This window comes from Arvicola amphibius, chromosome 15 (genome assembly GCF_903992535.2).
Source record: "Arvicola amphibius chromosome 15, mArvAmp1.2, whole genome shotgun sequence".
In the NCBI taxonomy this organism is placed as follows: Eukaryota; Metazoa; Chordata; class Mammalia; order Rodentia; family Cricetidae; genus Arvicola; species Arvicola amphibius.
In genome coordinates this window covers 35,609,026-35,636,249 of record NC_052061.1, presented here as the reverse complement: position 1 = coordinate 35,636,249, position 27,224 = coordinate 35,609,026, and the positions used below count along the sequence as shown (strand labels likewise).

Sequence of the window (27,224 nt, the reverse complement as noted above, 5' to 3'; positions counted from 1 at the left end):
AAGGTATTAAGTGACAATGGTTATATAGAAGATAGGTGTGTAAGACAGGCCTGGGAAAATGGCTCCGCGGTAGCATGCTGGCTGAGCAAACGTGAGGACCTCAGTTCTAATCACCAGAACCCATGCACACGCAGACATGGCAGCACATGTCTGTATCCCCAGTGCTCTTACTACGAGCTAGGAGGAGAGATGGGAAGATCCCAGGAGCTTGGGGCCAGCCAGCCTGGTGTGTGCAGCAGCAACCATGAGACCCTGTCTGTCTGGAACAAGGTGGGAGACAAGAACTGACACCCCAGAATTTCTTCTGACTTCTCCACATGTGCCACGTGCAGCGAATATGCACTGAACACACACACACACACACACACACACACACACACACACACACACACCCTTTGCACTTACAAAATAATTAAAAATAAACTTTCAGAAAAGATAGGTATACAAAACAAACATCTGATAATAAATTATAAGAAATGGATCTTTCCCATTTTATCATTTACTGTGATTTTTATTGCATTTTGTTTACTTACGGTGTATGTACATATGCATGCTAATACTATGGCATGTGTGTGGAGGTCAGAGGACACCTGGTGGGACTCAGCTCTCTGCTGACCACGTGGGTCCCAGGAATCAGACTCAGGTCCTCAGCCTTGGCTGCAAGTGCCTTTACCCACTAAGCCATCTTGCTGGCCCCCAGTTTAATTATCTATTATATATGAAACTAATGAGATGGATGTGCTTGTTTATTTTTCACTAAGAACTAATCTTGTTTAAATGGCACCGCAGGATGGAGAGGAATGCCAGCGTTTTCCAGAGCTGGTTGATCTTTTGGTGTCTTCGTCCTCAGTGCTGAGACCACTGCCCTTCACAACTAGGAAGCACAAGATGGCAGACGCCTGTTCAGGGCCGTTCAGGAACACTTAGAAACTCTATCTGAACTCCAACCAAAATTCGGTTAACTATTTTTTAAAAATGAAACTCATCAGAAATGGAAGCAAGAGGTTTTAAAATCATGCAGTCCAGTCCAGACATGTACTGATTTGATACTTCCTGGCTGAGGGGTGACTGCAGGAAAATATGGAAGGTCTTTCTGTTCTGTAAGCAACCATGTCTATAGGAACAGAAAGCGCTGTATACCCAGTAAAGGCGCTGCAGTTCCTAACACGGAATAGTCTTGACTTTGAGCTGCAGTGTTTCAGGCAGCCCTCGCCGACGTGCGTGGTGCAATAGCGACCATAGTGTGACGCATGCGCGTCCATCTCATCGGTATGCATGCTGCTTAGCGCTGAGACTGCAGTAAAGTCCTGAGGTGCAGCACAGGCCGTGGCTGCCAGAGACACCTAAGGTTCACTATGCCCTTGACTTTGAACTAATTTGGAGTCATGCATTCAGAAACTTCTCGCTGTTCACAAGGTTTTCATGACCCTTTATGCCCAGTTATGTGACCCCATATGAGGGCATGGCCCACAGGTGAAGAAGCTGTGCCTTGGGTGACCTTTTCAAGGAGAATGACATCTTGGCTCCTCTTATCTCTTCTGTAATTTATGTAGTTAATATTAGTGGTACCAGGGAGGTGCATGGGATGCCTCCTGTCTGCTAGGCAACTGTTTCCAATGAGCTGCATCCTCAGCCCACGTTTGATGCAGACCTTCACGGTTATATCTCATGCTACATGTCAGTCTCCTGGACTCTGGATCATATATTCAGCTCTGTGTACAGTTGACAGCTCAAACTTGATATGTTGGAGATCAAAATGCAGGTTTGTGTTCTGTCTCTCAAAGCCTCTGTTTCTTTTGCCTCTTGTCTTCTGCAGATAGTAATCTCATTTATCTTGTTTTCCAGGGTGAACTTCAGAGTTAACTCCTCTCTCTCTCTCTCTCTCTCTCTCTCTCAAAATCAAGCAGAAAGTGCTTTAAACTCCTTGACTTTCACAAATATATCTTCAATCAAACCATTTTCATCATCTCCTCAACCATCAGTCCAGTCACCAGCATGCGGACTGTCCAAATAGCTGCCATGGAAACAGCTCCTCCTTCCCTCCCGCCCTCCCTCCCTCCCTCCCTCCCTCCCTCCCTCCTTCCCTCCCTCCCTCACTCCTTCCCTCCCTCCCTCCCTTCCTCCCTCCCTCCCTTTTTTTGTGTATGGGTAGTGTGTATGTGCATGTCTGGGCTTGCATGTGTGTGTGTGGAGGGGAATGTGCACGTGTGTGTGTGTGTGGAGGGGAGTGTGCACATGTGTGTGTTGTGTGTGGAGGGGAGTGTGCACATGTGTGTGTGTGGAGGGGAGTGTGCACATGTGTGTGTGTGTGTTGTGTGTGGAGGGGAGTGTGCACATGTGTGTGTGTGTGGAGGGGAGTGTGCACATGTGTGTGTTGTGTGTGGAGGGGAGTGTGCACATGTGTGTGTGTGTGGAGGGGAGCGTGCACATGTGTGTGTGTGTGGAGGGGAGTGTGCACATGTGTGTGGAGGGGAGTGTGCACATGTGTGTGTGTGTGTGGGGGGGTGTGTGCACATGTGTGTGTGTGTGGAGGGGAGTGTGCACATGTGTGTGTGTGTGTGTGTGTGTGGAGGGGAGTGTGCACATGTGTGTGTGTGTGTGGAGGGGAGTGTGCACATGTGTGTGTGTGTGGAGGGGAGCGTGCACATGTGTGTGTGTGGAGGGGAGTGTGCACATGTGTGTGTGTGTGTGTGTGTGTGTGTGCATGTAGAGACTGACATGGGGCTCTGCACTCTCCACCTTATTCATTAAGGCAAAGTTTCTCACTTGAACCCAGAGTTCACAGATGTAGCTAGTCTAGATAGCCAGCCCACTCCTGGGGTCACTGCCTTCTGAGTGCTGGGGTTAGAGGTGGCTACCGTGTCTGACTGGTGTGTAGCAAGAGCTCGAACCACTGAGCCAATACCCCAGCCCTCTAGCCTCTGATTCTGTGTCTCCACTGCCAGTAGTCCACAGAACAACATGAAGGAAGCTCTGGACTGTAAATGAGGTCTTGACGAGTGGGTAAAAAGCTCACTGGCAAGCTTGATGACCTGGTACTGCCTGGCAGAGAGAGAGAACCAACTCCCACAAGTTGTCCTCTGGTCTCCAGGTACACATCACAGTAAGCATATTTTTGCAGGTATATGTGTGTGTATGTGCACGCATGCACACGCACACTAAATACACATGTAATTAAAATGTAAATGGGATCGTGTTACTCCCACATTTAAATCTACCTTTGACTTCTATTACTCTCATACGATCTAAACTTGACCCCTGGATCCTAAGACTTGACATCATCCTCCCTTCTTTCTTCAAGGCCTTATTGACTCCCAACTGTCCTTCCTTCTTACCCCTCTTTACATGCAGAAGTATTTCTCATGAGAGAAAGGGAAGATTGGTTGCCCTGCTAAGGAGGAAGCGGTGGGAAATCCTCTCTGAGCTAGACAGATGTCTGAAGCAAGTCATACAAAGGCTTAGAAAAAGGCATTCTAGTGGGAAGGAAGAGAAACATAAACCTGGGAAGGGAGTCCATCAGCCTCGCAAGGACAGGTCTGTTGGCGGCTCTGTCTAGTACTGTGTGTTCAGTGTGTGGAAAGGAGTTTGGCATGTGTTGGAAACCCGGCGTTTATTTGGAAGGCAAATTTTGTCTTCTTTGTATCCTTGAATCTTTGTTTTATGCTCCTTTATTGTTTCTCCAGTATATGCTTTAAATGGTGAAATGGTGTGGTTAAGATCGTCGTTGCCTTGTGTGACTGAGGATATAGCTCAATAGTAGAGCGCTAACCTCACCTGCTCTAGACCAGTATTCAGTCCCCAGCACCACAAAAGCAAGCAAGCATTGAATTTGCATTGCTTATTGGCAATAAATTTCTGATACACATTCTTTATTTGAGAGCTGAGGAGATGGCTCAGTGGGTAAAGTACTTGCTGTGGAAGAAGCATGACATAAATGTATATGTGTAAATATATTGGCTCAGTTTATTGTTAGGACTGTTTCTGCTACCCATCTTTGATGGAAGAGAATCTTCTTGGACTTGCTGTCTTGTCTTTTAGCACTGAGTGATACTCCTGATTGGAAAGCGTCTCTGTGATTCTCAGTGAAGTGTTATGAAGGATGTGTCAGCTTATGCATAATTTTTGGAAGGAGAATAGCCTTCTTCTTTAAAATAAAAACTTGTGTGTTGCATCCGTGTATTCATGTATGTATCTATGTATTTATGTATGTATTTATGAGTGTAAGCATGTTCAATATAACCACTGGCTCCCTGAAAGATTACTTATGTCAATTTTCTGACCCTTACCTCTTCCTTCAAAAGATTACTAACTTACCCTTTGCTTTGTAGGTTAAATTTTCCTCTATGTGAGGGGAACGTGACAAGATGCACTCTTTCATTTCTGACTGGTTCCCCTCATATCATGATGTTGCTCATTGCTCTGATAAAAAGCAAGTACGCAGTGAAACTCACAGCAGTAGTAGGGATGTGCCCATCCCAGGCCTGATGTGAGTGTCCAGCTAGTGCACACATGTCATGGACAAGCAAGTTCTCACTGATGTTGTCTGTATGGCCCAGTCGTTTAGATAGACTGGACACTTACGCCTTTACCATTCTTCTCTCCTTCCCCTGTATCTGAAGACCCTCTATGAGAATATCCTCCAGTGTTTTCCTTTGGACATTGTTAAAATTATAATTTTTATCTTCTCCAAAATGTTTCTGTTTGAACTTCTTTGTTGAAGGGAGGTTTTTTTTTGGGTGGGGGGGGGGAGTAGAGAACATTATTTCTGCAGGTTCTGTTTGTTTGGTCGGTCGGTTGGTTGGCTGGTTTGGACTTGTTTCCCCAGGGTTTAAATGACATTATTTTCACACTTTTTACCCTTGTTAATAACATTGAACAGCCAACACTTTTTTGTTTCTTTCTTTTCTTTTCTTTTTTTTTTTTTTTTTTTTGGTTTTTCGAGACAGGGTGACAGGGTTTCTCTGTAGCTTTAGAGCCTGTCCTGGAGCTAGCTCTTGTAGACCAGGCTGGTCTCGAACTCACAGAGATCCGCCTGCCTCTGCCTCCCAAGTGCTGGGATTAAAGGCGTGCGCCACCACCGCCCGGCTACTTTTTTGTTTCTTGAATAAAAAAAATACTCCCTTCTTCCTGTTAGCATCTCTTGCACATTTTTGCCTCTGTTTTCAATGGTTTATAATTACTACCTAGGTGTGGATGTCTTTTTAACCCTACCGGAGTTCATAATGCCTCCAGCATGTTTGTATTGGCATTATCATCAACTATAAAACCCTCTATGCCATTGTTCTAGCATTAACGCCTCTTCCCCACTTGCGCATTCCCAGCCTCCAAATGCTGCACACATTCTAACCCTTTTCACGTATCCCCTCCCATATCAGCTCTGACTTTTCTCTCGTCTCAGTCTGCCTTCTTCTGAATGCTCTTCTAACCTTCCTCCGTACCAACACCACTTCAGCCGTGGCTAACCTGCTATTAAACACCTACACACACCCTGAATCCCTGCTTCCCATGATCGTGTGTAGTACACATCCTGCATTTACTTTCTTACTATTTCTACCTCTGCTAAATTCTGAGCCTTGTGTTTCAGAGAGTGGGTCACACTGCTGTTTTCTGCCACCTCTTGTTTGTGCTGGCTTTTTGTGCTGACATACTGTTTTCTCATATTTATGGCTGGTTTATATAATTACAATCTGCAGGTTTTTGCATTTTAAAGAGCATTCTTGGTTATGAGCTATAAAATTTCACAATTGGAAGATTGCATAAATTATCCAAATCCTGTGGTGACTCACTCTTGCTTCCAAGGAGACTTGGTCGCTGGTGCCAAACCTCCCTGAGCACCGGCACTGAAGGACTTAGGGACCCTAGTTCATCCTTATTCCGTGGCGCATCTAGCTACAGCTCAGCGAGAGTAAAGGCTGTCAGAGTCCTACCCTTCCTAGACAAGCTTTGGAAGACTAGTCTCTGTCTCTCTAGCCTTGCTGCAGGTTCAAGAGGTCATGCACATATCTCAGCCCCTCAGTATAATGTATGGGGGTGGACGTAACCCAACTGTCTTTATCCCCTGTGCTCTCTGTGCCCATCCATTCTCTTCCTCCTGGAGCGCAGCCAGCAACTGTTAGCCATGTGGCAGGCAGGTATTTGCTGATCGAGCTCTTGGGTTATTCTCACAGGCTAGCTGGGTCAGCATCCACCTTATTTTCTGAGGCTCTCTTATCGAGATCTGGAACTGACTAGGCTATGCTGCATGACCAGTGTGCCCCAGAGATTCACCTTCCTTTGCCTCCCCAGTCTTGGGATTACAGTCATGCACTACCATGCCTGACTTCTTATGTGGGTTCTGGAGAACAGAACTTATATTCCATGCTTGTGCTGGAAGCTCTATACTCAACTGAGCCAGCTCCCAAATTTTCTATCTTCTTCCGTAGTGAAGTTAATGAAAACAAGCTCACTCGTTTTAACTATTGTTATGGTAGTTTCCCCTTTAGAATGAACCCCCATGTTCTTTATTTTAAATACTTAGATCTTTGCATTACTTCCCCCAGTCATCTTGACCATTGTTCACAGTATGAGTAATTTTCTCTTTCAATTGCAGTATTCTGGAGTTGATTTGGACCAGGCCCTATTTCAGCCCTTTCCATCAGAAATCATATTCCAGAACTATTCTCCCTGTGAAGTCTATGAAGTTCCATTGGTTTTAAGAAACAATGACAAAGTGAGTATGTTTGCTGGCGTAGGTGAACTCTATAACTTGTGGTTTTCTTCCCTCCTGTGGTCTTTTCCGTATTATGACACATTCTCCAGACTTTGTCTGCAGAGGACTTATCCCGACGTCCATGCCATGCTCCTTTATAATTAAACGGAGGGCTTCTTCTCTAGCCTAATATCTTTTTTTCTTTAGAGATAAAACTAGGGTTTGTTTCAAAGAATTCAATGCTGGAGGATTTCCTTGACACCTGACAGTAATGGAAGAGGGATTATGGGGAAGCTTTGAGTACAGTTAAGTGCAAAAATAAACAGATGGTGTGTGAAGGGGGGGCACCTCAGCAATACTAAACTCCAAGGGAAAGACAAATAGGAGTCCAGGAAAAGAGGTGAGCTACAAGAACAATGAGAAACTAAGTCCGTGCAGGAGCCCAAAACAAGTGGGAGGACGTGGAGGTGTGTCCACCTAGCAGCTCACTAAAAGGGCTCAGAGATGTCTTTCAGAGATCAATAGGGTGATTAGTGCCAGCAAAGCCAGACGCTGGAGACAACGGTACGTTTAGAGTTTGGCTTTGCTTGTTTGTTTCTGGCTGCACTGCTGTCAGCAGGAGAAGCTCACAACGGAAGCTAAGGGGAAGCAGAGCAATGAGAATGGAAGGCACCGAGGGCCGTGTCCCCAGGCCTCAAGAAAAGTCACGTTCTGTGGACACGGGGCTGCCAACAGGTTCATTTTCCCATGTAGAATTCTCTTCTCCCCTCTTACGACTGTTTTATACTTGTTAGGTATTATTAGGCTAGTAAGGATGGAGTGGGCCCAGTCTCTAGGTCTCTTGTAATTCCTCCCAACCCTAAACAAGAAGTGACTATCAATAGGTCTATATGAGGAAGTCGGGGTAAGGGGAATATATAAATTTCATCTTCCAAATGGCACAGTGTTCATGGATAACCCAACACCTCTTGCGTGAGATTCAGCCAAAGCATTGGCCCCATGGAAAGTCCTCAAACAGGTAACTTCCAATTATCGACAAGCGGATGACTTTCTCCAGGCTCGGCAGGTATGTTCTCACATGAGTTACACCAGGCTGCGCGCTGAGAGGCAGATACAAGCTCTCTTCTCTCCTTCCTGACATACAGGAAGACCATGGAGACCAGAGGTGTCGGATGCCCCTGATTCTGGAGTTACGGTCAATTATGAAGCACTCAACATGGGAGCTGGTGTCTGAGCATGTACTCTTGAGACCTGAGCCATCTTCTCCCTGGTCACCATGATGCTCTGGATAAAGAGAACACAGCACATGTGTTGCCCTTTTCCTGTCTAAAATGTGCTCTCCCACCCCCACATGTCTGTCAGTATGTCTGTCTCTGTGTATATGTCTGTCTGTTTCTGTCTCTGTGTCTCTGTATCTGTCTCTCTCCCCCTGACTCTCCCCAGGGTCTCACTGTTTAGACCAGGCTACTTTTGAGGCATCTGCTGATGCTGATGTTGATACCTCCTCCTGAGTGTTGGGCTTAAAGTCTTGAAGACTGACTGCCAGAGCCCTTAGGATGAAGGTAGATTGCACCATTTCCCTTTCCAGCTGAAGCCATTGAAATCCTGATGAAGGCCACGCATAGCAAGGAGTGGCCGGAAGCCTCACTGTGCTCCACTCTGACGCTTGTGCTTTTCGCCTGCCTTCCTCTCACGCCTGGTGTGACCGTCGTGTGTCTCCCCTGCAGATCCCAAGGATGGTAAAAGTTGTTGAAGAAAGCTCACCCTACTTTAAAATCATCAGCCCCAAAGACATCGGTCACAAGGTGGCTCCGGGAGTGCCGTCTATATTCCGAATCCTCTTCACTCCAGAGGAGAACAAGGTAATGACAACACTGGCCAAAGAAAAAGAGTATGTATGCCAAGCACTTCGTAGTTCAACTCACAGGACTGCCTAGTGTTCGTGGCAGTGTTGGTGGTATTAGGAGTGGGCTGTGGTGGTGGTGGTGGTGAGGGTCACATTTATTTGGTGGGTCTTGATATTTTGGTAGTAGAACTGGTGATGGTATTTTGTTGTTGATGGTAGTTGTCTGGGTTTTTGTCAGTGGTTTTATTATTGTTATGGATACCTGAGGGAAGGCATGAGAAGAAGGGATTTATCTACCTCCCCCCGTCTTAAAGGCTGATACTGCCAACAGCTCTAACTGCGGCAAGCCCACCCACTACCTTAGCTGAGTCACCTCATGGGGGATAGTGTCCTCTGCAAAGGGGAGATAGCATGGGGTTAAAGGAAACTAGAACTTGCAGAAGGACCAGCACTGAGCTCCCCCCAGTCTGCACTTCTTAAAGGGATACCACCTCCCAACACCATCATGCTGAAGACCAACCCCCCTGCCACCCCTGACCCCCCAGGACAAGCTGTGTGCAAACATGGCAGCAGAGCTTGTGCTCAAGAGATTGTTGCTTTTAGATTTGGTGGTGGTGAGGGGAGAAAGGGAGGTAGCAGGAGGAGCCAAGAATTGTCAGGTGACGAGGGTTCCCATAAGCCCTAAGTCACTAGTCTGAGAAGAAGCCTGGCACTGCCAGACACTCCCTGTTAGCCTGGACCCAGCAGGTTTATACTGTATACAGAGAGCCACCAATAAAGAGGAGGTGCTGTCTGGATGCAGTGAGCTGAGAGAAAGGATAAACAGTAGGACTAGATGTTTAGGACACTAGTAGGTTATGTGTCTCCCTCCCAGGATTCTCACCTAACTTGTGAAAGAGACCTGAATTCAAATATTGATCGCAGTCAACCTCAATTTGAGCAAAAATATATTCAGGGCTCCAGACTGAGATGGAGTCTCCTGATCCCCACTGTCTACTAGATAATTGGTTCTTCATAAAGGACTGACTTCCCATAAAATCTCCCTCAACCACAGCCAGAAAGAAACAGCTAACAGCAAAGCCCTGCCTGGTCAGCTGAACCCTGTCTGCACGCAAACAGCCAAAAGCTAAGGTTGTTTCCCGTCAGCACCACCCCCAGGTTTTCCTAGATCATGGGAACCCCAGCTCTTCCTTGGAGGGAAGGAGCTAGGTCGCAGGAGTCGCAGGCACAATTGTTGGTTGGGTTTTCTCCTTCTTGAGCCCATCTGGGTACTCAGGAGGTGGCAGAAGGGATCTCACGACAGTGTGAAGGGACTAGAACAGAACCAATTGCTAAATGGGCTTGAACAAAAGGCTCCAATGTTAGCACAGGTGGGGGAGATGATTTCCCAATGCACCACCCCTTCTGAGGCGCCACTGGCAGTGGACAGGTGCTGGGAGAGGAACAATCATTCTTTCCTGAGGATGTGGCCACTGATGAGGCCCCCATGCTCCAGAGGCTGTCCCCATGCCTGTGCGCATATGGGCAGCATCAACTGAACTTAATGAGTTATTCTATATATGAAGTTGGGAGGGCACATATTGAAAGAGACTTGGATGGGGAAATAAGGAGTATATATGATAATATTTCATTGTGTACAAGTATGAAATTCTCAAAAACAGAGCCCTCGGATAAAGAGGTGGGCTATGGGTAATGTTAATAGTGGGCATGCTTATCTGTATGGTGCCATTATAGTGGAAATCAATAGATGAGCCAGACAAGATAGCTCTGAGCCACTCTCTGCCACTAACACTCACCACCTGCTGTTGTCATCACCAGGTCTCACTGCTAATGTGGCTGTCACTACTCTCCTGAAGGGCAGGGAGGCAGTCTCCTGTGACTCTTTCCTGCCTCGTCACTGGTCATACTGCTGTTTGTTTCTTGGGTGGCGTTTGTGGAGTTTGGCCGAATTGATAGTCAAAGAGTTGAGCACCATACACTGCCTCTGTGTCCCCTGCTGACCCGTTCCCTCGCCATTCTCATTCACACCCCTCACATCTGGGGTGTGTGGGGGCTGGGGGGAGACAGGCGGTGAGATATGTAAATTGCAGCATGCCACATTTAATAAGCTCACCCCCTTTCAGTTGGATCATCAGCACCCGTGTATATCAGCACATTGAAGATGATAAGCCATTTGCATTCTCGCCTGCCATCTTTTGATTGGCTTCTTGGGCATGGCGGTTGCCAAGAATGCCAACTGCCCAGATAACAGGTGCAGCCGATTCATTTTGACTTTCCCTGTCTCCTCCCACACAGACTTAAAAAAACACTGGCTGTGTTATTAGTCTACTAATGCCATTGTATGCAGCATATTCCATGGAAGCGTAATAGTCAGTGTTTTAGTCAAATAGCACCAGGGAATTCTGGAGCCTGTCATTTATTTTCCTGACCTCTTAAATTATGTTTATTATTAAATTGAGCTGGGAAAATATTAAGCTCTGGTTAGGAGGCAGCACAGAATACTGACTTAGGCTCGAGAAAGCGTGTTTGTATAGTTCTGCAGTGTGAGAATGTAGCAGTATTCAGAGGAGGGAATGAAGGATGGAGCTTTAAGAATCATGTTTAGGTGAAATCAGAATGAAGGCACATCATTTATGGTTAAATCTAGGTGATGAGTATAGTGGCATTTGTTACACTATTCTGTTTTCTCTGCATATGTTTTTAGGGGAAATGGTCAATTAGCTGTCAAAAATGGCTTTCCTATAAAATTTAATACATGTCTCAAAAAGGACAAAACATTAGCATATTTTATGTGCCCTAGATATATAATAATCATAAATTCTAATTGCCAGCACTTTGAATTAAAGTGTAGATACCATAACATCTTCAAGGGTGGAGTATGAGATGGGATCCCGAGGCACCTAGACAAGCCTTGAACTCACTGTTCAGCTGAGAATCCCTTCGACCTACTGACTCCCCTGCCTCTGCCAGTTCAGTGCTGGAATTTTAGGCAGCAGGCATGTTCTCCTAATCGGTAATTTCCGTCGTTAGGAATTTTATTTTCTTTTTGTCTAGATTTAGCTCTCCCTAGTTCTGTCTAGGCCCTTCCTGTAACCCCACAGCCCGGCATAGTGCTAGACACACTGGAATAGAACATTGACATGTGAGTGTAAGCTGGTCTATTGTAAGTGTGTCTGTTCAGTAAAGAGGGAAATCCAGAGATTTGGGGTGGGCCTGGGGTGACAGAAGGGTTGCTGTCTGATATGTAGGAGAGAGAGGCTGATCCTAGAAACATGGTGAAGGCAGAGAGCGCGTGGATGTGGAAGCAAGCACGGGTGGACTGGCAGGGTTACGGGTACTAGATCAAGCTTCTTTGCACTTAAGGAAAATCACTTGTCCTCGTGGGTGATATAATTCACGTGAATTCTAAGTAAATTCCCATTATCTATTTAAACAACCAATAGTTAAAATAAATTCCTAAATCCTGGCTCTTTTTCTATATCCAAGGTCAGAAATGATTCTTTTAACAGATGGGATATAGCTATCCCCAGGACGCTGAGATCTTAGCTCAACCACAGGAGGTGCTACCAGTGGCACAGGCCAAACCTAAGATATCTGGTCAGTCCCTTTTTAAACTCCCTAGGATTTCCAAAAGAATTCCAGTTTCCAGTTTGGAAACACCAAATTCTAGCTCCTAAGGAATTTCTTCTGAGGGTGAATCTAGATTGAGAAGCTACTATCTAGCAAATGCTTGTCACTGGTGAAGGATTCCAAAGGTTATCTGGGTGCCAAGAGGACTTCACTAACTCCTGGCCACACCTGCTTTCACTCTGTTGCCCTTTCCCCCAACACACTTCAGGGTGGAGAGAAGGCAGAAGGGGAGGTAAGGCTTTAGCCTCTTTGGCCTTGACTTGTAGAAGGAGCTGCGGGCTGCGTCCCACCACCCAGCTCCTGGCCACTGGCTAGCTAGCTTATACCCCGAAATAACAACACACAAATTGTATTCATTTAAACACTGCCTGGCCCATTAGTTTCAGCCTCTTATTGGCTAATTCTCATATCTTGATTTAACCCATATTTAGTAATTTGTGTAGCACCATGAGGGGTGGCTTATCAGGAGAGATCTTAACCTGCATCTCTCTCAGAGAGGAGAGGCATGGCGACTGCCTGAGGCGTATGCCTGACTCTGCTTTCTTTCTCCCACAATTCTGTTCTGTCTACTCTGCCTACCTAATTTTTGGTCCTATTAAAGGGCCAAGGCAGTTTCTTTATTAACCAATGAAAGTAACACATAGACAGATGACCCTCCTCCATCATTGACTTTAACATGCAGTCATTTGTTGGAGTAGAAGGCACCATTTCCCTCTGCCAAGTCTCCAAAGATATCTATGCCTGTTTGCTTTCTATCAAGGAACTAATGTAAAAATCAGGATTCAATTCTTTTTACTCCCAGAAAATCAGTTCTTCTCTGCTAGTGTTTTCTGTGGTTTTCAGGCTTAAAAAGGGAGTTCAGAAGGAAGGCTGTCTGGAGAGCACTGTTACTGGGGCAGCCTTTCAGCGGGGTGATTAGTGGCAAAGTCTCATGGTAGAAGGGAGAGAGTGTGTACAAATACCCTGCCTTTGAAGGGTGATCTGATAGCGCTGCATCGCAGGAAGGAATTCCATCAGCTGGAGCAATAGCTTAGGCTCCTGAGTCATCATATCTGAGTTCATCCCAAACCAATAAAGCAGTATCTACTGGCCTGTTACATAATCTGCGTTAGATATTATTATATTATATTATTATATTATATTCCTAACCTTGGAGATTGGAGTGTGCTTTAAAGGCACTGTTTTAAATTGTCTTCATGTTCTTTTCTGGGTGTGGGAATCAGTTAAGAGAAAAAAATTGTGACTCGGTGTCTAACCCTCACTTGGGAATTTGAGAAGATTCTAAACCGTCCTTGGTACCATGTCAGTCAGCCTCCTCAGCTATCTCTCGCTGCCTTAAACCCCTTATACAGCAAGACATAAGACACATCAAGAACTAAAACAAAACACCCAGGATTGCCTCTGAGCCTATCTCTGCAGCAGCCCCTCAATGCCTTAATTAATACTCTTCCGACTGCTTTCCAGTTTATGGCTCCCAACAAAAACTTTGCTCGCCAGGTTTGAGCACCTAAAGAAAAATGAAAGAGTACTTACCTCTTTAAGATGCTGCTGTCATCTGACTAAACAGTTGTGTGATTAAATTTTATGGGGCTTCCTAAGACCAGATATTTCACTATAATTTGTACTTCCTTATGTCCGGATGTCATCATTCCCAAGCTTGGCATTGCCATCTGAAAAGCAAAATCAATTGCAAGGCGAAGAGCCCAACAAATTAACTTTAATACATTTTGAGAGTACTGTTCATTAATTTTTATTGCATACACCTACCTGAAGACTTTATGTTCATGGTCCCCCTTGCCAGGAACACTCTGTCCCTGGCTCTCTTCTGGATAGCTCATTTTGTGGTCCAGATCTCCATCAAAGGTCATTTCCACCAGGAAGCTTGCTTGGTTCTTGAAGACTAACCAGCCCCTTACCACACAGCATTTCTGTGGTATTAGTCACTTTTCTATCATGATAAAATACCATGAAGGGCACTTACAGCATGAAGGTTTATTTGGGAGTATTGGTCCAGAGGGGTGAGAGCCCATCACAATCATATCAGGGAGGCATGGCAGCAGACGAGCCTGGCCACTGGGGTAGAAAGCTGGGAGCTCGCATCTTAGATGGCAAACACAATACAGAGAAAGCAAACTAAGAATAGGGTGAGGATGTGACACCTCCAGTCCCACCCTCAGTGACATACTTCTTCCAGCAAAGCCACACCATCTAAGCATCTCCGATACCACTGCCAACTTTGGGACCAAGTGTCCACATGCCTGAGACTGTGGGAGACGTTTTCATTCAAACTACGGCAGCTCTTGATGATACTCCATTTTCTCAAAGCCCTCACTGTGCCCTGACTTACCTTGTCCTCATCCTGGTATCATTTTCAGTGAGTGCCCTTATCATCACCTCAACAACACAAGGAAACACATGCAGACCGTTCGCTGAATGGCTTCCACCCAGCACTGTTTTTAACATGTGAGATTAATGGTGACAGGCCATACTCATTGAGAACTTCCTCCTTGGCAGACATTTGGCGAAGCGAGCACATTAGCTAACGTTTAGATCAGTATCATCTCTTGCCTGGGACTACTGGGGTGACCTCCTAGCTGGCCTGTCTTTCTCTACCACTGCCCGTGTGGTTACCAGTGCTTTCCCTAAGCTATAAATTGGGTTGGGTGGGGGATCAGCTGTCCACACTGTTAATGCTTCCTGCCATCCTCAGGTCCTGCCGCTGGTTTAAAAGATGCTCTGTGACCACCCTGACCGCCCCTGCCTCTCCTGGGTTCTCTATCCCTCCTGCCGTGTTTTCCTCTGGCCACAAGCTCTGAGTCATACTTCCCCAGAAAGTCATCCAGCCATATAGCTTCTTCATTCCTCACTCTGGCCACTCTGGCTAGCATGCTTTCTCTTTGTAGAGGTCCTTCCTGGCCCCTCCCCAGTATCCTGTCCTTTGATCATTTTATTTACTTATTTTTCATTCACTACTATCTAGTGTTGCATCACTGATTTCAAACGTTCATCAGATGTTGGATAAGCCTGGACTGTGGTGTAGTGTGGGATGCCTAGAAGTCAGTGACGTGGAAGGGCTAAGCGTAGATGGAGTAGACAATGAGGTCTCTGTGAGAGAAATGAAGGCAGAAGCACCTGGAGTAACCTGAGGACAGCGAGGTGTGAGGAGCAAGTATCGAGTGTGAAGGCTCGGAGCGGCTCTGGGAGATGGTAGCTGCATGGAAGAGCGAGCAGGACAGGAGATGTGGCTGGGGAGAAGACAGAGGCCTCACTATGGAGTCCTCAACCAGGATGACTTTGAGCAGAGGCACGGCCTGAGCTCACTTCCACCTTAACTGGATGGAAATGGACTTTGAATGAGGAGGGTCTCAATAGCCCAGGAGAAACTGCCGTGCTAGGATCAGGGTGGCAGGAAGTAGCTGCACTCAGGATATCTCTTGAATGTAGGTAGGTTCTCAAAAGCACCAAGAAAATAAAGCGGGGAGGGGGGGTGGATCTAGAATGTGTTAGCCTGTTCAAGGTCACTCAAATGATGGAGACATCAGCAACAAACCTGAGAGGATGTCTTGGAACTGGGTTGGGGTGTACTGATCAGGAGCTGGATCTCAGCTGGCTTTGTGGGGTCTTCATAGGGACTAAGAAAAAGTCCGCAGCCCGGGCTGATTCTGTCAGGTCCAAGAAGAGTGGTTTGGGTGTCAACTCCTGCTCTCAACTCTCACTCCTGCCCATTGGCAGGGGATTTTACCTGGTGTTGTATGCTGTAGCGTTAATCAGGGGGTTTGGTGTGGGACACGATGTATTTCCATCCAGAGAGGTGCCTGCTGGGAAGCTGGGTGTGGGGCTGGGGGTTGGAGGGTACAGAGAGAACCACGGGTTTATACGCTGGTTATTTTGCCCTTATGTTTATTAATGCATTTACACAGTGGACGGCATTGTATTGCATATACATTATGAAATAATGTCCATAGACATTATTCGTGTACCCATTTTCTTTTTCATCCTCATGTAAAGGGAAGAGATTGTAACCACGTCTGTTCCTAGCCAGTACTTTGCCAGGCACATGCACCCTCACCAGAATGACTAGACTAACGGGGAATCCCACAGCTTCCTCCCTGCCCTGTGGCATCATGAAGTCCACAGCACGGCTGATCTGCGTCAATCTGTATGCTGGACATTCCCATCCCTACTCTGTCCCCAAAGCCCAAAGAGACTTGTTGAAAAGAAAAAACAAGACTAAAATCAAGAAGCTCCTTTTACAGACGACTGTAAAAGGAAAAATAGGGGTTCTGGCAGGCATTGTGCAGAACAACTCAGCATGTTCCTCTACAGACTTCTCAGGACAAATAGTGAGGAGTTCTTCCTGACATCCTTTCTATTGAGAGGCGAGGGCCTGGTCAAGTGTCAAAACCTATAAACCAGTAGAGAAGCTTGGAGTTCATGTTTCTCAGACGGTTGGAAAATGAGGTTGGGGGGGATGATGAAAGTCAAGGCACAGTAGTCCTTAGACGGAAAGGTTGCTTCTCGTGCCTCATGTCCTCGGGCCATCCACTTCGACACTGAGCACCATTTACTATATGACTGCCGTAAGGCATTTGACCTCCAACAACTTTCCGTTGCTCAAGACTGCCTAGCAGCTAAAACACACCATCGTAATGTAAAAACTGTTAGATAACACATGCTTCTGATGCTGACTTCTGAGCTCCCACCCAGCTCTTGAGGGGAACATTCATGTTTTCTCCATGTACTTAACCTGCTTATCACCAGAGGCTCATTTAACTTTTTCTTTGTTGTGGTGCTGGTGAGAGTTATATTTCTATTTAATGAGATGACAAAGTGTGTTTTTACTCGGTATTCCAGTTGTATTTAGACTCAAAATTGAGAAAGATACATGCCTGGGGTTTGGGTATTTTGTACAAATTGGTCAAATGACTTTGTATAAGAAAAGACATCGAAATTGGGCTGTGTATCAGTTAGCTGTTGCCGTGTAACAACAATGTACTCCAAAATGTAGCAGCTGAAAGAGTAAGCATTGCTCACAACACTATGATTCAGCAGGGCTGTTCTGATCTTGACCAGGCAACCTTGTGCACCGGGCACCATCTTTGCTCACCATGGCTGAGCTCCCTCACAGATCTGCAGATCACTGAGGCTAGTTTAGTTTGTCCCCAGGTGCGAGCTCTAGGCTCTCATCCTGCAGTAACTTAGACCAGACTTGTCACATGACAGTGGCAGGGTCACAAGAGCAGAACTCGCAGTATCAAAACTTCTGAAAGCTTCGGCTTAAAACTAGCGAAGCGCATGCTGCTTTATATTGTTCAGAGTGAGAGGTGAAGCCATACCCTTCACTCCTGAGGGAGGAGTGCAAAGCCATACTGCAGAAAGTAGGGATGCGGGGCGACCATTCGTCAGCATCATCCGTCTAAACACGAGGCAGAAGAATAAACAGGGTTTAGATACCAGTGTGTGCAAACTGTAGCCAGCGGCCCTCATATCCCAGAATAATGATGTGTTGGGGAATGTCCTTCTCTGGGGAGACATAAACAAAGTCTATCCCATCCATTTAAGATCCCAACAACAAATATATAATCTCACCAAAGATAACCCGAGAAACCAGTGGGTCTTTCAAGATGGGTTGCCTACAGGAGCATAGGTAACTCTGAAGAATGATGTTGTCCACCATGAATGATGGCTTTCCCTTCTGTTAAATCTTACTTAACCTACATACTCTAGTCTTTTCTGAGTGACCTCTCAAGCCACAGGCCACATGCAGTTAGGACAGGATGTCTGGGAGGAGCAGCTGGAATCTCAGATGAGGTTCAGTGTCTTTCTCCAGCTCCTCCTCCTACAACAGCAGATCGGCAGCCAACCAGCTTGATGGTGCTACTGATCCCACGACTATACTATCTGTTCTGCACGGAAGACCGTGTTCTACAACACTACGAATGGACCCCAACACAGTTTTAGACCCCAGTGTCTAAAAATGCCAAAAGTCTGCACACTTCCTGTAGAAGGAGGGCACGAGGGTCTAACAGCAGTCTTTTAATCTAAAGAATACTGTACCCTGACTGTCATCATTCCCACCCTCCTCCCAACCATCTGAGAAACACGAACTTCAAGCTTCTCTACTGGTTTGTAGGTTTTGACACTTGATCTGCCCTTCCCCCTCTCAGCAAGAAGACTGTCAGGGGAAGCACCTCGCTACTTGTCCTGAGAAGTCTGGAGAGGAACACTGAGTTGTTTTGCACAATGCCTGCCATAAATCCCTATTTTCCCTTTTACAGTGAGCTTGACCATGTTGGGGTCCCCACAAGTAATGATTATATCCTTTCCTGGCAGGATTATGCCCACATGTTGACCTGTATTACTGAAAGAGAAAAGTTTGTTGTGCCCGTCAAAGCCAGAGGTGCTCGAGCCATTCTGGACTTCCCTGACGAGCTGAATTTTTCCACTTGTCCTGTGAAATACAGCACCCAGAAGATTCTGCTGGTCCGAAACATTGGCAACAAAGACTCCGTGTTCCACCTCAAAGCTCGCAGGTATGCATTCCTGCAACTCTGGCCTTTGATCAGTTACAGCTACCTCTGGCTGGCACAAGTAATTTGCTGGACTAGCTTTGGGGGTGGCTTCAGCTGCGAAGCTGGGAGACCACATTGATGTCGATCAGGCTGTCTCTTCATCCTAAAGGGATCGAACATTCCAGGTTTACCATCCATTTCTTACCAAATGTCACCTTCTTTAATACATAGGATGACCCATGGGAATTTATAAGTAAACCTAGATTTCTTTTGACCAAGAATTGGGGATATTGGCTGTGTTCATTTGCTATTGATGATACACCAGGTTATCATAAATTTAGTGACTTCAAACAATATAAGTTGATAATCTCACATCACAGTGGATATCAGCAGGCTATTAACCTTTCTGGAGGCCTGTGAGGAGAACACACGCCTTAGCTTTTCATCTTCCACAGAGTTGCCCATATTCCTTGACCTGTGATCCTCAGTTTTTTTCATCTGAGAAATTGGGAACTATAGTCACTTTATAGAGTTTTTACTGAGGATAAAATTAATTAGCAAAGCCAAGCTGCTGGAGTAATGCACGCACTGTATAACAAGTGTCTGTCTTTTTGTTTTTTTAAAGATAGCTAATGCCGGGTGGTAGAAAGAATACTCGCTCCCCAAATATTCGTAATTCTAATTTCTGTTCAAAAGAAATAAAATATGCTGCTATGCTTGGTTTGCAGAGGAAAGATGACACATAGTTTTCCTTCAGGAATGAGTCTTATCATATTGATATTTTTATATGTAAATGAGAAGTCACCCGATATGGAAAAACAAATGCAGGCAGAATATCCTCTTGGATTGGTTGTCTAATTCTTAACACTTTTCACCTATTGGTTTCTTACATATCAGATACATGTAAATGCTAAGGAAGCAAACAGACAGACCCACAGTCAACAGTGTAACATTGCCGACACTTATCGGAGACGTTTCTGTTCACTTACCACTCAGCTGGGAGCACATCACTGCGTTTTCCTAGCACAGTAATTCGGAGTTTGAGTGAGGCCAGGGGCAGCTGGGAATCATAGCGTTAGAGACCCTGTTCCCACGTTCCCACCTCACAGCTGAAGGTGGGAGGAAGAAAATGACCTAGCAAGTCCCCTCACAGAGTTAGCACCGAAGCTGTATTAGCACACACAGACTTGTTTACCCTTCTCCTGTGTGGATGTCATCACCATTTGGGTAATGACCTTCCAAGCCTCTTGCATCATCAGATTGCACTGTGTCTGACCATGGGTCACCAGAAGACTAGAGGACAGGAAGAAGGGGCTAGGGGGCTCCTTCTCCCTCTCCTTCCTCAGCTGAGCCCTGTCTTCATTGTGGTCCCAGCTGCCATCAGACTGACTTGCCTTGGTTTCAGCTCCTCCTGGTCCCTGGGATCGGATAACCCCCTACTTCCTCTTCCTTTTGCTTCTGGTCTAAGGATTGGGAAGTCTAGCTGCTGTTGGCCATCCCTCACTGTGTGAAGGCGGGTTTCTCATTTTGCCCGTCTTTTGTGTGGTCAAGTCTCCTGAGTCCCCACCTTGCAAATTCTGTTGTTTTCCTCTCCACACTCTTTGTGAAACTGTACCTTTGTGCCTGTCCACAAAATTGATGATTTCTAACCACATTGCCAGCGCAGTGAACTGCAGGGCATCCTTCCGGCGGTCTCTTTTCTGCATTAGCTACATTTGGCTTCTGTTTGCAAGTGAGGCTTCTCATGACTGCAGCGAGAGGGACGTGGTTGGATTTGTAATCTGCAGTTGGAATCTCTGCAGAGATTCCTTTCTACAAACCACTCAGGTGGTCTGTCTCCCAGACAGGGTGCTTCTGTCAACACGATGCCGAATAGACACATAGAGATAGAACTGGTGGCCATTGGGGACTATAAAGGCAAAGGCCTTGCCTCTTGGTCTGAACACTTTTAGTTCAGTATACAATGTGAAATAGTATCTCATGGGAAATTCTCTTAAAAACAGCTCTTGCTTTTGTTCTCATTTAAACAATGGTTTAACTGATGTATAATATAGTTCCGCTTATATAGACGATAAGAAGAAAAGTTTGCTCCCACATCTGAGGCCCATCAAGAATTGTATCTTACTGTTTCATCTGCATGCGCTCAGCAAATGTCTAGGGTAAATAAGTGCTCAGTAAATGTTTAGAGGATGCCTGGCCAACAATATGCCACAGAGACAAAGCTACAATTGCAAACCTCCGCAATAACTTAAAGTAAAAACACACGTTCCAAGGACTATAAAATGGGTGTAATGGTTTCTGCACTAATACAAGGAGCGGTGGTGTGCTATAAAATATACAGAGAACATAAACAATTGCCATTCCACTTTAGTTCAGCTTTGACCTAGAACTCTAGCAGGTCGCACAATAACGTCGACTGCTAAAGGGGGATTAATATTAGGAAGTGGATGATAGAGGATTGGGAAGCAAATTAAAGACCTAAAGGCTCAAGTTGGAAATAAAATATCAGAGAGAGCATGGAGAGAAAAGGCACTAAGATGATATCCACTATTTAATATACCAAGACGAGACTCATGCTTTTTCAGAAGACCACGTTCCATCCATAATTAAGAATTTGATATTAATGAGGGTGTCATATCAAAACTAAACAGTGTAATAGACAGAACCTGCCTCAGACCCCGAGGGTCACTACTCTTCACTTCTTTGTAAGAGTGTTTTCTGACACTTGATATTTTGCAGGCAGTTCGGCCTGAAGGCCTCTACTAAAATGAAGTGCAAAATCAAATTACAAGCAGTGATTAAAAACCAGCGCCTAACACACTCTGCCCAATTAGCATCTGATGTATTGAGCGAGCTTGGGCAGCTCCAAGAGGCGGGAGTGATCCCAGGTGACTCCTCTCACTGCTGAAGAAGTTTAGTCTAACCTAAAGCTAGCAATTAGCACGCGGGGGAAAGTATCCATTACCTCTCTATAGAATTTGGAATCCTGCAGGTCCTAGAGATGTGACACGGGCGTCACCTTCTCTGCAGAAAATTAGCTGAGGTTCTGCAATAGGATCGCATCCAGTTCATTTCAGCATGTGCTTGTGCTACCGAGATGCATTTGGAAGGAAAGTGAAGGCGCAGTATTAGAAAGTGGAGAGGCAAAGAGAGAAATCATTGCTGTGTTGTTCTCAAAGTCAGAATGGGGCCCTGTCCTCTAGGGTCAGAGTCTTACTGAGCCAGAAGGGAGGAAAGGACCTTGGGCCTTGGAAGACTCACCATCTTCCATAAAGGAAGGATTCCTTGGCTGCTGGAAGTTTACTCCTTTTCTATTCCAAGACATTATAAAAATTGATGTAAGAAGGTGAAAGTTTTATTGATGTTCATGATTGACTGTGGTCGGGGGGTGCAGCTCAGTGGCAGAGTGAGCTTTCCTGCTTCTTCCCTTGGCTTACCTTGCACCAGCATTAACTTCCATGGGTGTGCTTCTCAATAGCTGATAACCCTTCAGAGGAGAGGAGGTTTCAGGAGCAGTACCCCACGTGCAGACCCACAGGTTTTGCATCACAGGCACTCCACACATGGCAGCATTCTACGTAAGCGGTGACTTGGAATCTGAGCTCTGATCAGGGACAAAGGAGTGTCACATGTGGGAAGGCCGTGTATTTTCTGATAGGATCCTGGCAGTCGCAGGTTGTCTATGCAGGAGGCCGTCTGTTTGGTCACAGCAGGTGCAGTACTTCAGGGACTTTGTGGGTAAAGAGACCAAAGCCTCCCACCTGCCCCGCCCCCAACCGACTGGGAGTGTGACAGGTGAACAGGGGGTCAGATACATGTGAATGCGTGCAATTGGGATGCACAACCTGGGTGGGAGCAGATTGTGTGTGGCTTTGAATTCTGAGGGTTTGAACTTGATTGCTTAGCTCACCAGGCCCAGGAACGGTGTTTGGGTAGGAGACTAAGTTGTGATGTACGTGGATATGTTACAATCTCCCCAGAGCTGAATGAAGGCAAAAGGGGCAGAAATAGAAGCTCAAAATTAACTGAACACCTGAGTATATCTTTAGGTTCCTCCTCCAGCATTGCTGGAAAACTGGTAACGAGAAAATAGCAATAAACATTTGTATCATGCAATACTCCTGGGGCCAGACATTATCCCAGACACCTTATCCCTTTACCCCACACGGCAACCTTATGAGGCAGGTGCTATCTTGACCAATTTTCTAGATGAGAAAACGGGCTTTTAAATAACTTGTCCAAGGTCATGGCACAGCCAGATTTTGAGCTCATTCGGTCATCTCCAGAGGTCATTGTAAAGATCAACAACTCCAGGTTACCCTAAAGTAGCGCCAAGAGATCACCAGAGAGTTGGTGTCATGTCTACTAGGAAAGGAGAGAGAAAGATCAGGGGCTGGAAGAAGAGGTACAAACAGAGGGCAACAGAGAAAGTGAACAGGCCTTATCCCTGGAGGCTGCAGAGGTCCCAGTGAGCAATCTCAGCCACCACCTCGTGCTTGTGTCTGCTCTGTGCCCTTGTGGCAGAGAGCTTGTGTTCTCTGAAACTGAGTTCGTTAACTACGGGCAGACTTAAAGGATGATGATTCCAAATGCTGTTGTAGTAGAAGTAAGTACTCAGAAACAGCGTAGCCTGCCAGCTGCACTGCCTACCACATTACTTTGAAAAACTAGCAATTTAAAGACGTGAAATGGACCGTGAAAATAATTAAATGGACTGAACTTCCTGTTTAGAAGGAGGAGCCCCACGAGCTGTTCAAGGTGCTTCATAGTCAGGTCCAGCTTACTATCCCATCCTAGAACGATTCAGTGAAACTGTCCCATGCTGCTCAAATCCACCCTCCTGCCTCCCGACATCTGAGTCTCCAATTCTGTTTTCAAGATGCAGAACTTGCCCTGTTCCTCTCCTAACTGCACCTTCCTTCCCTCTTCCTCCTGTGTGTGCCCAGGAAGCTGACCTCTGTGGTACACTTCCCTAGGCCTTTTGACTTCTGTTTGGATTCAGCCAATAGGAGCCTGGGATAAGCAGTCAGACAGAGGGTGAGGTGAGGGACCAGGCTTTTTGTCAGTTACTTCTCATGAAGTTATCACAAAGCACCCACCAGAAATAACTTACGCCAGGAAGACCTGATTTTGCCTCAAGTCCACTACGACAGAGAGGGTAGGGAAGAGCAGGTCACTTGACGGCATGAGGGACACTTGGCTGGCTTTTCCCCTTTTCTCCTCTTTATCCCGTTCAGGCCCCTAGCCTCACAGGGTGGTGGCACCTGCATTCAGGGCAGGTCTTTCGCCTTTAGTCAGCCCTCTGTGGAAATCTCACAGACTTACCCTAAAGTGTACCTCAGTGATCTCCTAGGTGATTTGAAACCTCAGTAGACCTGACAATGAGATTGCCCATCATGGTATTATTTGTTTTATTGTTACTGCACGGCTTCCTAGGCCGTTTGCCTCTTTTTGCTCACTAGGCAACCTTCTCTTGGGATTCCTCCTTTCCTGTGACTTCTTGGGCCTAGAGATGGTAGTGCTGGTAAGAACCCTGAGGTGTTGCGTCATCTCTTGAAGTTCCCTCCACTTCTCCCATCCCCTTAAAATGGAGCCTTGGTAAGCTCTCCTCTGGGAACTCGGATAGGGTTTCCACTATTGTGATCTGCTCTCCTCTGGACTCACCACACCCGACCTTTAGCCCTAGGAAGGCAGGGTTCTTTTTCAAATAACAGTCTATTCAATATTGCAGTCTCTGAGTCTTGAGGGCACTGTTGACTTTTCATTCCCAGAAGGAACACCCCACAAATTAAAAAAAAAGATCTGAAGGGCAAGAACACAAACAGGAACACGAATGACTGGGCCTGTTGGGTCTCTCGCCTTGCTGATCTGTTCCTGTTACTTTAACATTCAGCCTGCTTCTTTCCCACCAATGGGCAATCCATACTGCACGTCTGAGCGGGAAGTTGGCTGGGAGCGACGTCTCCTCTGCTCATCCCAAGAGTCGGACATATGTTCTGATCATGCCACCGCGTGTTTTGCAGGCCTTTTTCCATAGAACCAACGGACGGGATTCTTAACGTGGGGGAGTCCATGCAGCTAGAAGTGGACTTCGAGCCCCAGACCGTAGGCAACCATAAAGGGAAGCTCATCGTGACATACGACACTGGTATGCTTCTTTCTCTTCCCTTCAATTTCAGTTCTACAGAGGAAGAAAGGGCAAATAGAAAAACGAGGAAGCTAAGATGTGTTTTGGTGGCACAAACTTGTAAAGATTGGAAAAGTAGAGAGCCAAAATAGGAATATTTCCACCAGCAATGATGCCGAGTCCTATAGGACTCCCACCTAATTGGTTGCCCTACACTGGAGAGAGCCTGCACTCAGAAGTCATAATGATATGTGGAGGTTATTTATATGTATATGAAAACTTGAAGGTAATGTTTATCCCATGTGCTTTCCATTTGACCTATGGCTGGCTGCATTTGTCTGACGTTTTTAAATGTATGTACATCCCAGTCCAGAATATTCTTTTATGTGCCCAATAGTCTATTAAAGATCTCGTGGCCTTAAGCCTTGCATCGAGCAAGTGTTGCTGAAACGTCCCACATGAATCCCAGACTGAATCTCTTGTCACTAGTGTCCTCTTGATGGAGGCATCTCATAAATTAATCATGGAAATTACATATCGTGTTTTTGTTACTATTTAGCTTATAGCCGTGTCAACTGCTGTCTTCTGGAATATGCAGATGGCACTGTAGAGGAACCACTTAAGCACACAGCCAGAACAGAGTCAGCCATGGCATTGAGGTCACAGGTCAGAGCTGCTGGCTTTGTGTACACTTGTGTCAGAGCAACACAGTTGAGCCTTTTCCTAACTCCCCACAGTTAAGCAGTCCTGCTCCATCTTATCCAGATCATACTACCACACAGCCGGTGGCTTGGTGGTATGTCTTCCTGTTTCTGTCGGCTGTGATTCCCTGCCTCCCAGCTAGAGAGACTTAATTTAAACTAGCTTTAGCGAAGGAGGAATCTTTCAACCTGCATAAGTAAAGCCACTTCTTATAGCATGCAAGGATGTCACTTTCCAAAGCATCTGGGTAATCTTATATGAAGTCCACCAGTAGAGACTGAGAGTTCCAGCTGCTCCCCATTCTTAACACTGAGGGCCACTGTGTTCACTTTAGATGCAGCAGGAGTGTAAAATGGTGTCAAAGAAGCAGGAGTGTAAAATGGTGTCAAAGAATGGTTTTAATTTTCTCATTTAATCTCTCTAATTGGTGACGTGAGACTTCTTTTCATGTATAACTGGCCATTCCTATATCTCTCCCATTTGTGTAACTCTTTTGCTTGTTCATTTTTCTTTTCTTGTTCATTGGGAAGTAACCTTCCCAGTGAACTATCTACATACTAATTACTCATTGGATAGATGGAAGACTCGTCTTTTCTCCCAGTCTCCAGCATGCCTTTTCATTTCTTCAGCGACAGTTCTTGATGAGCAATGGTCTTTACGTTTAATAAACTCTGTTACCATTTTGTTTTTAAGATAGTTTTTTCAGCTTGTTAAAAAGTCAGTCTTTGCCTCCTCCATGGTCACAAGCATATTCCATGCTTATGTCTATAAGAGATGAGCTTTGAGCTGCTGCACTTCGGCTGACCCAGCTCTGACTTAATTGTATGTGTGAGACCAGGCATCGCTGTCTTTTCTTAGCTCATCATCAGATTCCCCTGCACTCACTGTCTTGCTCTTGATCACTGCTTGCTAGCGCGCACTCTGTGAGATTAAAACAGTTCCCCTCACACCTTGGGTTTCCATGACTCTCAGTCTTGGGAATGTTGGGTCTCCATCAAATGCTTTCATTAACATTATCATAGATTTTCTGATCTTTAGTCTTCTAATGTGGTAACTGATTTGAAATGCCGCTTTCTGGTATAAATATAAATTTTAAAGTTTGAGAAATCGCTGAGGTAGGGTTTGCTGATAATTTGTTGAAGAGGTTTATGTTCAAATTTATGAGAAAAAAATTCTCCTGTAATTTTCATTTTACATAATAGCTTTCTCAGGTTTTGGTCTGATGAAACAAAGTGGTCTCAAACACAAATTGAGTCCAAAGGTACAGAGAAACCCTGTCTCAAAGAATAAAACAAAAACCAAACCAACAAACAAAAATCAAGTGTTACTAGGAATTATTCTCTTCTCTTATTCTGTGGAAAAGCCCTTTTTAAAGATTTGTGTTGTTACTTCCCTAAATGACTAAGAATTTCTTTCTTCAAGTGTTGGTAGAGGTTTCTGTCCTGCCCAGTTCCCACAGTTGTTAAGTCCCAGAAAAACCCACACAGAGGTCTACTTTAATTATAAACGGATTGGCCTCAGACTTCTTATTAACTCTTATAACTTATATTAGCCCATTATTCTTATCGATGTTAGCCATGTGGTTCAGTACCTTATTCTTGCTTCCTCTGTGTCTGGGTCACAACTGCAGACTGAGCTTTCCTCTTCCCAGAATTCTCCTGTTCTCATTGCCCCGCCTCTACTTCCTGCCTGGCTACTGGTCAATCAGCATTTTATTAA

At 45.6% G+C, this 27,224-nt stretch overlaps 1 protein-coding gene and 1 long non-coding RNA gene across 6 annotated transcripts in view; one reads left to right on the top strand and one right to left on the bottom strand.

Moving 5' to 3' along the window:
* The window catches only part of Hydin (HYDIN axonemal central pair apparatus protein), a 325,609-nt gene that overhangs the window by 33,734 nt on the left and 264,651 nt on the right, over positions 1 to 27,224 (top strand). Inside the window, exons 4-7 of the mRNA XM_038312407.1 lie at positions 6,590 to 6,709; positions 8,416 to 8,550; positions 18,498 to 18,697; positions 24,700 to 24,824. Of these exons, the coding sequence (XP_038168335.1) occupies positions 6,590 to 6,709; positions 8,416 to 8,550; positions 18,498 to 18,697; positions 24,700 to 24,824 (580 nt within the window). The remainder of the gene's footprint in view (positions 1 to 6,589; positions 6,710 to 8,415; positions 8,551 to 18,497; positions 18,698 to 24,699; positions 24,825 to 27,224) is intronic.
* Positions 7,401 to 19,862, bottom strand: LOC119801782. 5 transcript variants are annotated; one of them, XR_005283288.1, is made up of 6 exons: positions 19,666 to 19,862; positions 15,715 to 18,839; positions 13,932 to 14,264; positions 13,698 to 13,834; positions 8,453 to 8,796; positions 7,401 to 7,972 (listed from the first exon to the last, which is right to left on the bottom strand). It is a non-coding gene; the product is annotated as an uncharacterized LOC119801782 (long non-coding RNA). The 5 variants fall into 5 exon arrangements; XR_005283289.1 differs by having other exon boundaries at positions 13,932 to 15,826; positions 15,907 to 18,839; XR_005283290.1 differs by having other exon boundaries at positions 13,932 to 16,002; positions 17,501 to 18,839.